The sequence below is a fragment of the Lepidochelys olivacea genome (genome assembly GCF_965140295.1).
Source record: "Lepidochelys olivacea isolate rLepOli2 genome assembly, chromosome: 3".
NCBI classification, from domain to species: domain Eukaryota; kingdom Metazoa; phylum Chordata; order Testudines; family Cheloniidae; genus Lepidochelys; species Lepidochelys olivacea.
The window spans coordinates 167,804,990-167,818,538 of NC_140413.1; the positions used below are offsets into that span (position 1 = coordinate 167,804,990).

General features: G+C 37.2%; 2 protein-coding genes across 10 annotated transcripts in view; one reads left to right on the plus strand and one right to left on the minus strand.

The window, feature by feature from the left end:
* The window catches only part of PACC1 (proton activated chloride channel 1), a 50,975-nt gene extending 46,909 nt beyond the window's left edge, over window positions 1–4,066 (plus strand). For 8 of the 9 annotated variants that reach the window (XM_084623048.1, XM_084623050.1, XM_084623049.1 and 5 more), the window contains 2 exons: window positions 2,391–2,495; window positions 3,596–4,066. In XM_084623048.1, coding sequence (XP_084479174.1) covers window positions 2,391–2,495; window positions 3,596–3,757 — 267 coding nt within the window. In that variant the 3' untranslated portion in view covers window positions 3,758–4,066. The remainder of the gene's footprint in view (window positions 1–2,390; window positions 2,496–3,595) is intronic. The other variant, XM_084623046.1, reaches the window with a different exon arrangement.
* Window positions 4,067–7,538: 3,472 nt separating this feature from the next.
* Window positions 7,539–13,549, minus strand: part of PPP2R5A (protein phosphatase 2 regulatory subunit B'alpha) — a 93,704-nt gene continuing 87,693 nt past the window's right edge. The window contains exons 10-13 of the mRNA XM_084623041.1: window positions 12,993–13,112; window positions 12,768–12,895; window positions 9,232–9,333; window positions 7,539–8,839 (exon numbers count right to left, since the gene is read on the minus strand). Of these exons, the coding sequence (XP_084479167.1) occupies window positions 8,704–8,839; window positions 9,232–9,333; window positions 12,768–12,895; window positions 12,993–13,112 (486 nt within the window). The 3' untranslated portion in view covers window positions 7,539–8,703. The remainder of the gene's footprint in view (window positions 8,840–9,231; window positions 9,334–12,767; window positions 12,896–12,992; window positions 13,113–13,549) is intronic.

Genomic DNA, 13,549 nt, shown 5'->3' on the forward strand with positions numbered 1-13,549 from the left:
TGGTAATGTTATTTTTATATACATGCTGCTATGGTGTCAAAGAAGGCAAGGAGTGCTTGGAAGGTGAGGTTTGTGATGGAGGAGTTAATTCCAGTTTCAGACTGGCCTCTGAGAAAGTTCTGTCTCTTGCACAGGTAAGATTTACCTTGTTCAAAAATGTCATTGTGCCTGAGCAGCAGAGTTGCTGACCACAATTGGCATGGTGGAGCTTTAAGGCAAAGTTTTAGAGATCCTTGGGCCAGGCCACGGGCTGAGACCTTGATTCAGTATTATATGGGAAGGTAGCATAAGGAACGAAGGACAGGTCTGATGTGCTCATGGTAGTCATGTTGTGAGATGGGCTGCTTTCTGTTCTAGTTGGAGTTTCTTAAGGGCTGATGTCTTCACGCCCAGGTATATCGCATTGCTGTAGTCTAGATAAGAGGTAGTCCATGAAGGAGTGTATAACTAAGGCTAGGTCAGCTGCCAGAATGGGGTGGAGTCTCTTAACCAACTGCAGAGGGTATAAAACATTACTTGTGGATGCTGCACTGAGAGACTTTAGTCTGAGTGCTCTTTACTGATGCTACAGCCTAAATTGACTAATTGTGGGCATGTACCTTCAATCAAAGGAAGCTGCAAACTCCTCCAAGAACTTTCCTCTGCCCAGTAGCTCAGCTTCTGTCTTGCTCAGGTTCAACCAGATGTTCTCAATCCATCAATGAATCTGATCCAAGCATGGGGTGGCAGCAGTATAGTCAGATATGGTGAGGGATATAGAGAGATGTCTCATCTGCATAGTGTTAGCACTTAATGAGTTTTATTTTTTGAAGTCCTTCTTTGAGACACTTGAGCCTATGAAATGCACCAATTAGCAATGAAATCTCCAACAGAAAAACCTGTGTGTCTGTGAGAGTAAGAATCCCTCTGTCCAAAGATGTCATATAGTCTCTGACCACCTGTGTTAGCGGAACTCTAGTCCCTGTACTAATTGTAATTTGTACTTATTTTGTGAGCTGAGCTTAGCATATGGAAAAACAAACTTGAGAGCTAACAGAGTTAAATATCAGAGTTGTACATTGTGTCTGAAGTAACAAATAGAAAGCACTTGTCCCATCTCCAAGCCTCCAGTTTAGGCTAAAGTCTTGACATGTGCATAAAATACTAATGCATGACAGACAAGTTTGTACATAATATACATTATTAGGGTTAATTTTTTTGCGGTCAGTACAGTAGCTTGTATTAGAAATTTGAAAAATATACTAGAGCCAAATTCAAAGAATTTTCCATTATTAAAATTCAAAGTTACTAGCAGCCAAGGTATTTAATAAAATAGCTTATGTATTTTAATTTTTTCTTCAGAAATACATCAAGGCTGTGACAAATAAGCATAGTCTGTGCCTTACTAAAAACTACCGAGTGTATAGTCTGGGTTTACAGGTTATAAAAAATAGATGTTTAAACTGTATGGGGGTTGACCACACATTTTTGCTACAGGCTAATGAGAACTACTCATTCCAGTCCACTACAATCTCCTGTCCAATTACAGAAGTGTACTTCCAACTCCACTACTGTCAGTCAAGAAATTTGTACGACAGGAAAGGAGTAGTACAGTAGAAATCTAAGTCAAGGAAAAGGAAAAAGAGAGACAACCTAAAGAAGATGAGACTAGTTCCTCACTTTCAGCAGGCCAGAGCAGCTATTCTGTTGTTCAGTATTGCATATTCTACATGTTATGTCAACAGAAGCTTGCAGGTTGTAACAGATCGGTTGCCATGTTCCCATCAGTCACTATTTGGTTGAGGCAAAATAGGTCACCTTGTCCACATTGGGAAGTGACAAAATTCTAATAGAGCTTTTTTTGGCCTGGCATTGGGCACTTGAATAAGCATGGTTCTTCCCCCTACAATGGTGTAGTCAATTCTACCTCAATATTCATTCCTAGTAACTTTACATCCCACTTTTTCAAACTACCAATATAGATCTATTCCTTCAGGTAGACCAAAATTGCACACAGTTTGGGGGAATCAGGACATGCAGATAAGTGAGGTTTGCCTTTAGGTTTGAAAATGACTACTGGTAAAGTATGGTTGCATTTAATGATAGTGTTTCTTGACCCTTTTGGAACAAACTTAGCCTTTCTTATTGTGGTACTTGGACACTCAAAGATTAAGTAGCCACTTTTTTTAAAGTAGAAAAGAGGAGGTATATTAGGTTAAGCTTGAAACAGGGATTGTATGAGTAGAAAGGTAAGGTTCCTACAGCTAACAGTTAAACCAGACCAATATCGGTTCAAGTCATTTAAAAGCCCCATTTAAAAATCAACTCTTCCCTCACTCCTCATTTAGTGTAATAGCAGGTTGGACTTTTGATGGAAGAGAAAGTTAACTGCCTTTTTTTTCCCCCCCCAGACTAGTGTGGTTAACTACATTGACCAGAGGCATAAGCCGGCAAGTGACCAGTTGTTTTTTGTGGTATTTGAATGGAAAGATCCTTTTATACAGAAAGTTCAAGATGTAAGTAAATTCTAGTCACTCCTCAGCCTCTTGCATGACTTAATTTAAAACTAAGTTGGAGGAAGGCTGATGTCACTTTGAGAATTTCAACCCAATCATTCCAGAGTTCTCAAACTAATCTAAATGTTGCTGAGGTCAAGACCATCTTCTGCCTCTCTTTGACCTTGTAATTTGCATAATAATTACAGTACTTCCTACTATGGCTGTGCACCTGCACACAGCTTAAGACAAAACTTGCTTCCCATATGCTCTAGATAATTTTAACTAAGTCTGAAGTTTTGTTTGAGAATAGATCTCTCCTGAGATCTGTGTTTTCTTCCTGGCTAAAGGATAAAACACCAAATCAGGAAAATGCTTTTAGGAGACTAGGAGCTAATACTGTATAAGGCAAAACACAATTACAATTTGAAATGGAATTTAACAGCTGTAATGTAAGTTGAGTACAAGTGATAAAAGAACAAATGGATATAAACTGGTCATTGGGAAGTTTAGATGTGAAATTAAACAAAGGTTTCTAACCATCAGACGCGTGAACTTTTTTGGAATAGCCTTCCAAGGGAAGCAGTGGCAGCAAAAGACCTGTCTGGCTTTAAGATTATGGAGGAGATGGTAGGATGGGATAACATGATTTTGGTAATTAATTGATCTTTAAATATTCATGGTAAATAGGCCCAATTGCCTGTGATGGGATGTTAGATGGGGTGGGATCTGAGTTACTACAGAAAATTCTTTCCTGGATATCTGGCTGGTGAATCTTTCCCATATGCTCAGGGTTTAGCTGATCACCATATTTGGGGTCGGGAAAGAATTTTCCTCCAGGGCAGATTGGAAGAGGCCCTGGAAGTTTTTCACCTTCCTCTGTAGCATAGGGAACGGGTCACTTGCTGGAGAATTCTCTGCTCCTTGAAGTCTTTAAACCACGATTTGAGGATTTCAATAGCTCAGACATAGGTGAGGGGTTTTTCGCAGGAGTGGGTGGGTGAGATTCTGTGGCCTGTGTTGTGCAGGAGGTCGGACTAGATGATCATAATGGTCCCTTCTGACCTTAGTATTTATGAATCTATAAGAGAAACTATGACTTTGTCTCAACTCTTTTGCAGATTGTCACTGCCAATCCTTGGAACATGATTGCTCTACTGTGTGGTATTTTCTTGGCTCTGTTTAAAGCAGCAGACTTTGCCAAATTAAGTGTTAAGTGGATGATCAAAATCCGCAAGAGACACCTGAAAAGGAGAAGTCAAGCAATGAACCACATAAGCTGAGGACTAAACCACCTTTAAAACATTTTTAGTACACTGGATAAAATTTCAACCAACAATGCAGCAGTTACATAAACTAAAAAGAGTTGTGCATTTAAGGAGAACTACTTACCTCTGCTGAAGTGACAGCATAAATGAACTTTAGTAGGCTTGTTCTACAGAGTTAACTTACATTTTTAAAAAGATGCGTTTAAGAGGTTATGAACTTCTTTACCAAGCTTGTTTCAATGTATTGGGGGTGGAATGGAATTCATAAAGTAAAGTTCAAAAATGTCAGCATTTTAGAGCAGAATACAGACATGTTTGTATTTAGTTTACGTCTAGACCGTTTTTAAGCTTTTCTCCATGAGCTAAATGGACTGCCCCAGTTCCCATAAGAGTGCCCTGAATCAGTAAAATGTCATCCTCAGTCTGATCTTCACAGGCATAGTTACTATCTATGAACAGTAAAGAGCAAAGCACTTGTGAGATCAATGTAAAAATAGGTCAAAAGGTTTAATATCTTAAACCTCCAACTTATTACATAGAATACCTGGGATTTTTATCAAACATTTCACATTTGGTTAAAATGCACTGACTGTGTATTAAAGCTACTAATGTGGAATGTGTCATGGATCACTGCCAGTTACTACTTCTTAAACAAAGCTTCTTGCCTTAATACTTCACCTATAGAATGATTCTTCCATAAACCAGATTCTCAAAACTTATGTACAACTTTTGTTGAAGTCAATGAGAGCAGAATTTGATGATAAAATTAAGTTTTGACCATTCTAGTACCTAACACAAGCAAGACTGTGGAGTTCTCTCCAGAAGAAGGTTGGGGACAGCCCAAAAGGTTTGTAGAACTCAAGCTGATGAGTTACTGAACCTAATTGCTGGGGATAATAATTTAGGAAGGAGAAAAGGAAAGTGAGCCTATAATAGTGTAGGACAGTAAAATCCTTAGTCCATGTTTTGAGAGGTATAGTTTTTCTGTTGTGCTTAGAGCTTAAAAAAAAAAATCACAGCTTATTATACTGCTTAAGTCTAACCTGACCTTATGTATACACATTTTATTTTTCCTCGATAAAACCCAATTCCTCTTTCTCCTAGTACACATTTTTGAGGGGGGGTATAAAAGAATTTTCATAAAACCAAAACATGTAGCTGACTTCAAGTCAGAAAGAATATCAAATGCTGGTTCTTCACTCTAAAAAGGTACAAAGCTTTTCTTGCTAGGACTGAATTCAGCTCCCACTTGTGCCTTGTGCAATTCCAGTTTGTTCTGCCTTCTAGGAGTCTTGGGCAAAACCAAGCCAATTCCCTGTGACTAACAGTTCTGAGGTACCTTCTAAGCAGCAGGAACAGATTTGCAATTGTAACACTACTTTTTCTTTAACTATAAGGGAGGAAGGAGATCATCAATAGAGCCCTGCAAAGGTGTAGATACCAGTAGACCATGTTTGTGAATTGCAGATGGATGGGGATCCAAATTTTATACCTAGAGCCCTACATAGCCACAGACCATGTTTGTGGGTGGGATACAGATACAAATTTTATTTCCATCCAGGGCTCTGATTATCAGTACCAAGTGATCCAGCTGGTTAGTATAAGCATTTAAGCTGGAAATCGTGAAGTCAGTTTTGTCAAGATTTCATCTCATTTCTTTTGGAACAATTGCATAGGGATAGAAACCAGCTTTTTTTCTACTCTGGAGCTGTACTACAGCAAAATCTGAAATTTAAATATTCAGGCAGTTCGATTGTTGTGAAATGGAAGTGAACCAACAAAAGAATCTCTGGGGATGACATCTAGACAAACACTTGAGTAGCCTTTTCTTAAAAAGGAAGCAGTTTTGGAGAAAAACTCCCTCATTACTTCTGTATTTAATAATAAGCCCTTTCTAATGCATGGGAGATGCACAGGTAAGTAGAGCTCCTCCTTGCTCTGATGCTGATTTCAAGACCTCCCTCCAAATTCCACTAACACAGTGTATAGCTGTTAGCATTAATTTGTTGAAACATTGGGGATGCATGTCTTCTACCTTAGCCTAGTTTGCCAAATGAGCTATCTTTTGTTAACATTCTTATGGTTTTAACTACCTTGGTTGATTGTGGTTTCTGGAGTCTTGAAGTATCTCAACCAAGAATTTCTTCTATGAGGTCTCAAAAATGTAACATTTAGCTGCAAAACACTGAGTGGTACAAAATCAACTGCAATGAAAAAGGAACCAATGCTGGTATGAAATTGTCCCTGTTTAGGTAGTAGGAGCATAAAAAAAGGTTAAAAATCTTATACTTGAAACCAATTCCATTCCCCCCTTCAGATGACTAAAAGACTCTCCAATACATCATGAAAAGAAATTAGGCATGATATTTGCTCTAAATATAAACTTTCTATAAAAGAAAACATGTACTTAAGTTTCTTGAAGGTCAGTTTGTCTTCCATAGACACATCTGAGCAACTACAGCATATTTCTGTCTCCTGTTTTTGCAAGTCTACTGTTACTTTTCTTTGAATCAATACAGAGCATTTGCTTTGTAAACGTGTTGTCCATTTTAAGATTTGCTGTGGTGTATACTGCTAAAGAGACTAAGGCCTTGTCTGGGCTGCAACTGTCTCGCTCAGGGGTGTGAAAAAACATACCCCTAAGCGCTGCAAGTTTCAGCACTGTAAAGTGGCAGTGTGGACAGTGCACCAGAGCTGGTAGCTACTCCCCTCATGGAGGTGGGTTTTTTTTGTGTGGTGGTTTTTTTTTTTTTTTTGTTTGTTTTTTACAGTGCTGGGAGAGCTGCTATGCTTTGCGCCTCAGTGTAGTCATGGTTCTCAAGAAAAACACTACTCACACATTTTTGAACTTCAAGTCCACCAAATCAGCAGTCATTCTAAGGGAGCCCAGACAGTGCACAAGCGCTTATCCAGGACCAGGCTGTTCAAGGAAAACATTCTTTGGTAGATCCTGCATCCCACTGAGTCCTTCCCCATGCAATTAGAGATCAGGGTCATGTCAGTCAGTTTTAGATCTCTTGAAGCTGCTGCACAGTCCCATTTCCTTTCTGAAATAGAACAATCCAAGACAAAGAAAGGAGTAAGTTTCTCTACAGAAAAGCAGCACACCTAATTCAAATATTGTACAGACTTGCCTACTGAAGCCTGTGTGCACCTTTCGCTTTTTTCTTCAAACTGGAACTTACAAGCAGCAAAAAAATCTCTTTAGAACTAATCAAGGAAAACAAGTAGTTACCTTCTCTAGATGTCGAGCAGTTCTCGCACCTAAGCAGATACACAAATGAGACCAATGCTTTTAGGAATATATCACCTACTGATGAGGTAGTTCAACAGTTAAGAACAGGGCATTGAACATTCAATACTTGATCAACTGCAGGGCCTGGACACAAATGATCTGTAGAAATACACCATTGGTCAACAAGCTTTAATTCTACTCCGGATCTGGAGTTTAGCTAGCTTACGGCACATCTTCACTGGTAACGTTAAAGCACTGCAGCAGCACTGGGAGAGAGTTCTCCCAGCGCTGTAAAAAACCCACCTCCACGAGGGGCATAGCTCCCAGTGCTGGTGCACTGTCTACATTGGCACACTGCAGTGCTCGGGCGGGGGGGTGGAGGTGTTGGGTGTTTTCACATCCCTGAGCAAGAAAGTTGCAGCGCTGTACAGTGCTACTGTAGACAAGCCCTTATGGCTATTCATTCAGGCTGAATATTGCACACATTCCTGCATAACTCACTTAACATAAGCCTTCTGGTCATCATGGATAGACAAAAAGAAGGCGATATACAGCATTAAATACAAACATAAAGACTTTATTGTATGCTGCTCAATCCCCTAGTGAAGATTTTATTACAAAACAACAGTTTTCACATAACTGCAATTTAAGAGATTGGAATGGTACGTCCGATAAAAGATGTAAGCAAGACTTGATTAAGTAAAACAAAACAAGACTTCTATAGTCAGCTTTCTCCATATTTAAGAAGCATACTGCATTTTCACTAAATAAAACAAGGCATTTGTGGTTAGTGCTCTGCACTTCCATAGAGAAACCTTGTTTGGAATGCCAGATTTCATCTCACTCCCCAGGCCAGCAGAAGCTGAAAGTGCTGCAGAAACAGCTCCATCAGCCCCTGAAGGAGAGAACTGCATTGTTCCACAGAGATTCCTTGGGCTGACATAAGAGCTTCATTGATGGGCTCTAAGGGAAGCTCCATCCTCAGCTATAGGATGAGAAAAACTTAAACAGACCCAGTAGAGAGAAGCATGGAGGGGGCACGTGAACAGCAAGGCATTCATCAAAGTGGAAGGTCAAACACAAGATATACAGTAATCTGTTCAAACTAGAGTTTTATTTTATGTTTTCATACTTCATCTTATTTCTAACTTGTGCTTTTCATAATTAAAAATTTAAACCCACTGCATAGGCATCTTCACTCAGTGGAATTCTATACAATATCTTTGAGATCTGTAATAATAAGGGACACAGAGTATCCCATCAAGTTACAAGTAAAAAGTAATGTACCTTAGTTTTATTTGAGAAAATACAGCAGAACTAGGAGCCTTTTCTAGAATCTCAACCAAGGTTTGCAGCAATGTAAAAAGCATGTATAAAACAAGGGGAAAATTTACATAGACTACACCACCTATGTGCAACACAATCAAAAAGAAAATTCAAGTCATAATTCTCACCACTCCCATAATTCTCACTCATATTATGGATAAAATTAATTTCTGTGAAACTTCAGAAGTGACATATCAATGATTAGACAAATTTACAAGATGTGGTAATGATATATCATTCAACTATTGTATTTAAATTCATAGATTTTTTTCTTCCATTTACATTTTGCCAGAAAAAAAGTTGGCCATTTCTACTATACTGATGAAGTTTGTTTTGCAATTTTTACATATTTCAAAAATGTGTACAAAAGTATGTCTATGAAGCAGAGGTCATCATTTCTTTATTTGGCACTTGTATTGTTGTGTGCGTTTAGCACGTTCTGAGCACTGTTTTGCTTTTCAACCAGAGTCTTCTTTAGCTTTAGCTCATCTAACTTTCTCCACAACTCTTCACGTTCCAATTCCTTCTTTTTTTCTCTACAGAAAAAGTAAAAGGATTAGACATGGCTAAGTTCCACATGCAATGTGCATTATAATTACTTTGAGGAAACAGTATATGTTATTCTTGATTATTATAAATTCCTCTTGTAATTTTTTTTTTACAATTCTTTTACTCCTATAAAGGAGTCAGGATTTTCCCCATGCCAAATATCAGAGTTCAACTTATTGATTCTCAGTGGCAGAATGTGACATCTGTCTTTGAGAGATTATATCATCCTTTTGCTAGTTGACTGATACAGTTTGTCAGTCTTCTCTGAGCAATTAATTTCACTATTAATACTGCAATTTTATTCACATTAATAAATTCAGTGCATACTTTTTTTTTTCAGGTGATGCATTTCAGAAACACAAACTAATAAAATGATTACCTTTGTCTTTCTGCTTTGTATGAGCTTGTAAGTTCATCAAATAGCTTGCCATTCATTTCCATCAATGTTTTCAGCACATTATACACCAGTGCTACAATGGTTCTAAAGCAAAAGGAAGGCACTGTAAATTATTGGATATAAGATTTGTTTACTAGTATCTGTTTTAAGTGTCTGACTTCCTCTTTCTGTTCCAGCCCTACTGCATTTAGACAGTATTGTAACTAAATTTTAAATGCAGATGTTTACTCTAGTCTCCTGTATGCATGAACGTGAGGATTTATTAAACATGCATATAGTACATTTGGCTCATTGCCTTGGTTTATAAAAAATTAAAACTGGAAGGCTTCACATAAACCAGCCATAGTAAATGATTTTTTAAATGTTATCCTCCAAAGCTGCAAAAGGCTGGAATCTGATTAAGGTAACTGTCACAGTGTTTTAATAGAATAAATTACATTAAAAAGTAAAATGGGTGATATAATACTAATGTCCATAAAGAGAAAAGTGGCAAAGATAAAATCCTCAAACTATAGACTAATGAGCCTCAAGTAAGGGAAAGAGTTTGACACAGCTGCTGATTACACTACAGAAAATGCTTCATGGAGAGGGGAAGTTATTTTGGGGTGATCTGTGCCACTCTCCCTGTTAGAAAATTGTTCTAATGTATAATCATGGCACCAAGACACCGGCTTCATGTCTGATTTTGTAGGTAAAAATGTAAAAGCAGAACTCAGAGAGATGTCTAGGCTGCTCATTTATTTTCTTGTATGTCTATCAATAATCCAGTTTACGATTATGCTCTTCTACCAATACCAGGGAGAAAGATGCTATTCAGCTATATTAAGACCCATCTCCGTTAATTCCCCTCCGGAAAGTTTAAATTAGGTACTACACTTGAAAGTTAACTAATAATCCTTCAAAGGAAATACTGGAACATTTTCAGGGTAGAACTGGATATACTTTAATTTATGAAACGTCCAAGATGCATATATTACTAACTCAAGCAGCAGGGTGATCTAGTTATAACCCTTATCCTCCCCTTCTCACTTTCTCCACTAAAGTTCATCTTCCTTTGTCAAGTTACATCTCAATTTAAACTACAGCCAAATAATAGTGCCAGCCCTGAAGAGCTTAGAGTGCCATATATACACTTATGACACTGTATATACTGTTAAATAATTTCAAATTATTCAAATAATTTCACATAAGTTTCAAAGGAAATAAAAAGGTATGACAGGTTTTCTGTTTTCACCACACTATGTCCAGTTATAATTCACTGTTAAGAAGTGCAAACAGCAAGTTTATTATACTAAACAAACAGGAAGCCAAAATTCACCATACTTTGCTTGCTTACCCCTGACCCTCCCAAAGTACTAGGATGGAAACATGTCCCAAACCACAGCACCAGCAGATACTCTAAAGTCCAATTCAAATACTTAGTAGGTTTACTGACTGCATCCCCACACAAGTTTCCTCGGAGCATAAACTCTCTCCTTCAAGATCACATTAAAGCTGAGTAAGCTTTTATTTTCGGTTAGGGGAAAAAATCATTTTGAAGTATGTAATTCTGAAACATCTGTATCAGGGAAAGTTTTTCCTTTATATCTATTATCTGGATGGAAACAGAATAAATGAAACCTTTCTGAATTTACTAGTCCTGTAAGTATACTTTAGTTATTTGACTCATCTAGTTTATGGAATAACTTATCTCATGAGAAGAATTGGGGCAAAAGAGTGACTTCTCCTGTGACTGATGAAAAGGGGGATTCACTTCAGGTCTGAATTTTGATGAGGTCCCAAGAAACACAAAGGACACAGAAATAGTCTTTTGTTTAACATTGATAGTTCAGTCTCACAGATTATGCGTTTGCAGCTAGATATACCGTCTTAATAAACGTGGAAAGATCCATTTCATAAACTCAAATATTGGACTTAACAGCCCATATAATCTGGTTCAAAGTTTATACTGGTCATTTGTGATGATTTAACAGGTCTGTCCGCACAGACTTTGTACTATGTGCGTGAACTAATCTTACACGTTCATCAACTCCTATTACACTGCACCCTTGACATACCAATGCAGAGGCCCCAAAAGTAAATTAGTTTTTTCTATAAAAGTAATTTCACCTCCATGTTAGAAAAGGGATCTATCAGCTTTGAGTAAAATGGATCCTCCAACTCACACACTATTAGAACTAGATATACTTTTGTTTCTCTTTAATACCAGAGTATGTTGGGTAGCACCAGTTTTTACTATCTGCTTGAATATTTGTAGGTGAAGACACATTCTCCTTGAAGCATGACTGGTTCAATCCATTAGCTCAGATTTAGTAATTCTGCTTTTCATATTAAATCAAACTACAGCTATAACTTTTCAAGTGAGTTCTTTGTAACTCTTGCATCTCTAGGAATAAAGTTTCAGCATTTAGAACTTATTTAACAGTTCTGTTGATTAAGCAGGAGCCAGAACAGAATTCAGCTCATTCTCCCACAATTGTACAATTCTATAGTGGCCAACAGAATAAAGATATATACAACCAACCCTCTGAGCAGCTTCCTGTGTTTATTTGGTGTCAGTTGCTTATGCTATGATTAAAATAAGGTTTTACTAGTCAACACTGAGGGTAAGGGTATCATTTAAAGATGGCAGAATACTGAATAGCTCCAAATCTGTTATTTCTAAGTCATCTAACATGTAATCTTCTCATTCTTCCACTCCAAAACCTTTCACTAACTGAAAAAGAAACACTTTGGTATCTTAATACTTAGGTGCAATAGTGATTTTACTTTTTAAGTGAAACTTCACACTAGGCGTCATTGTTTAACATTTAGGAATTATAAATGACAGCATTCAACAGTCACTTCTCTTCTCATATTTTTGTATAACCAGATGGTGGGCACCATTTTACATGCCAAAAAATAACGCCCCCCCCTTAGAGTTTAAAATTTTCCTTCATTACCCTGGACAACAATAAACTTACTGATGTAGATGTTGCAAGAATACTGTGGCTCATGGTCCGTTCCTTGGATTTTGATGCATCAGGGTGTATCAGAAGTTTCCTAATGTCAGTTACTATTTGTCATTTACAAATGATACACAAAGTCAAACCTGTGTAACAAGCACACCACCATCTAATTTCCTTGGACATTTTTTCATTAAATTCCAACTTTTCACCATAAGGGTACAAACCAATGAAAGATGTAGACGTGAATGAAATCCAATACCTTAATTCAAGTAATTAGAAAACATCTTACTCACTTCGGCTAAAGTAATTATTTGTATCTGTGGTAAGTGGTGCCTGGGAGAACATAAATTCCTCTAGACATTCTACCTCAAAGTATGCTTATTAATATAAAGACCATTCTCTTAGCACTTCATCTCATTTTGAAATCAATGGGATTATTCACCTGCATCAAGTTAAGCATCTGCATAAGTGTCTGCATGATCACAGTCTAAGACAGGAACGTAGGTTAATACAATTTATTACTGATAATACTTTAAAAAAAACAACACCACCAGAATAAGCAATACATACGGATTCCAGTGTTCTTTGGAGATCTTGTATAAACTACCAAACATAATTGGTAGAATTTTGTCAATGTTCTCCTCAATCAGACTAAGAATGTACTCATTATTCCAGAAATACAAAGCCCTTTCTGCAACCTGAAATACACATTTCAGAATCAGAACCACAAAACATGATAGTACTAATTAATGTAGAAGTCAAATGTGCAACACTATTGAAAATGCTATTTAATACCTGAAAATGGGAACTTGACACACACTTGGATATCTGCTTAAATAGAGGTTCTTCTATTTTTTTGAACTGGGTTGGTTCTATTACATCTAAGATTTCTTCAATTTCACCTAAAAACATCACCTGTTTTAAAAAGAAAAGTTTTTATTATACACATACACACACACACGCGCACGCCATTGAGAAGCTATATAGAAAGTTTATATCTATCACATAGCTAGACTGATGATACCAACTGAATAATCAGTAAAATAGGGTACACACCGACAAGTATGCTCCAAGAAACATGTGCAAGTTTCCTTATTGTAATTTACTATTTTTCTTCTTAATTTTGTAAGAGGACTTACTTATTGGTTTCAGTTACCAGAATATAACCATCATCTTTTACTGCCTCTTCTTCATGGTTGCTTTTAAAGTTTTTAAAAAGTCATTTGATTTTAAATGATGCTTTGAAGAAAACCAGAAAAAAAATTATTTCTTCAGCTTTGGCTGCAGAGACTCATTCTTCTCCACTCTGGATTCTTTTTACAAATGCTTCATTTCAGTTTTAAAATGCGAGG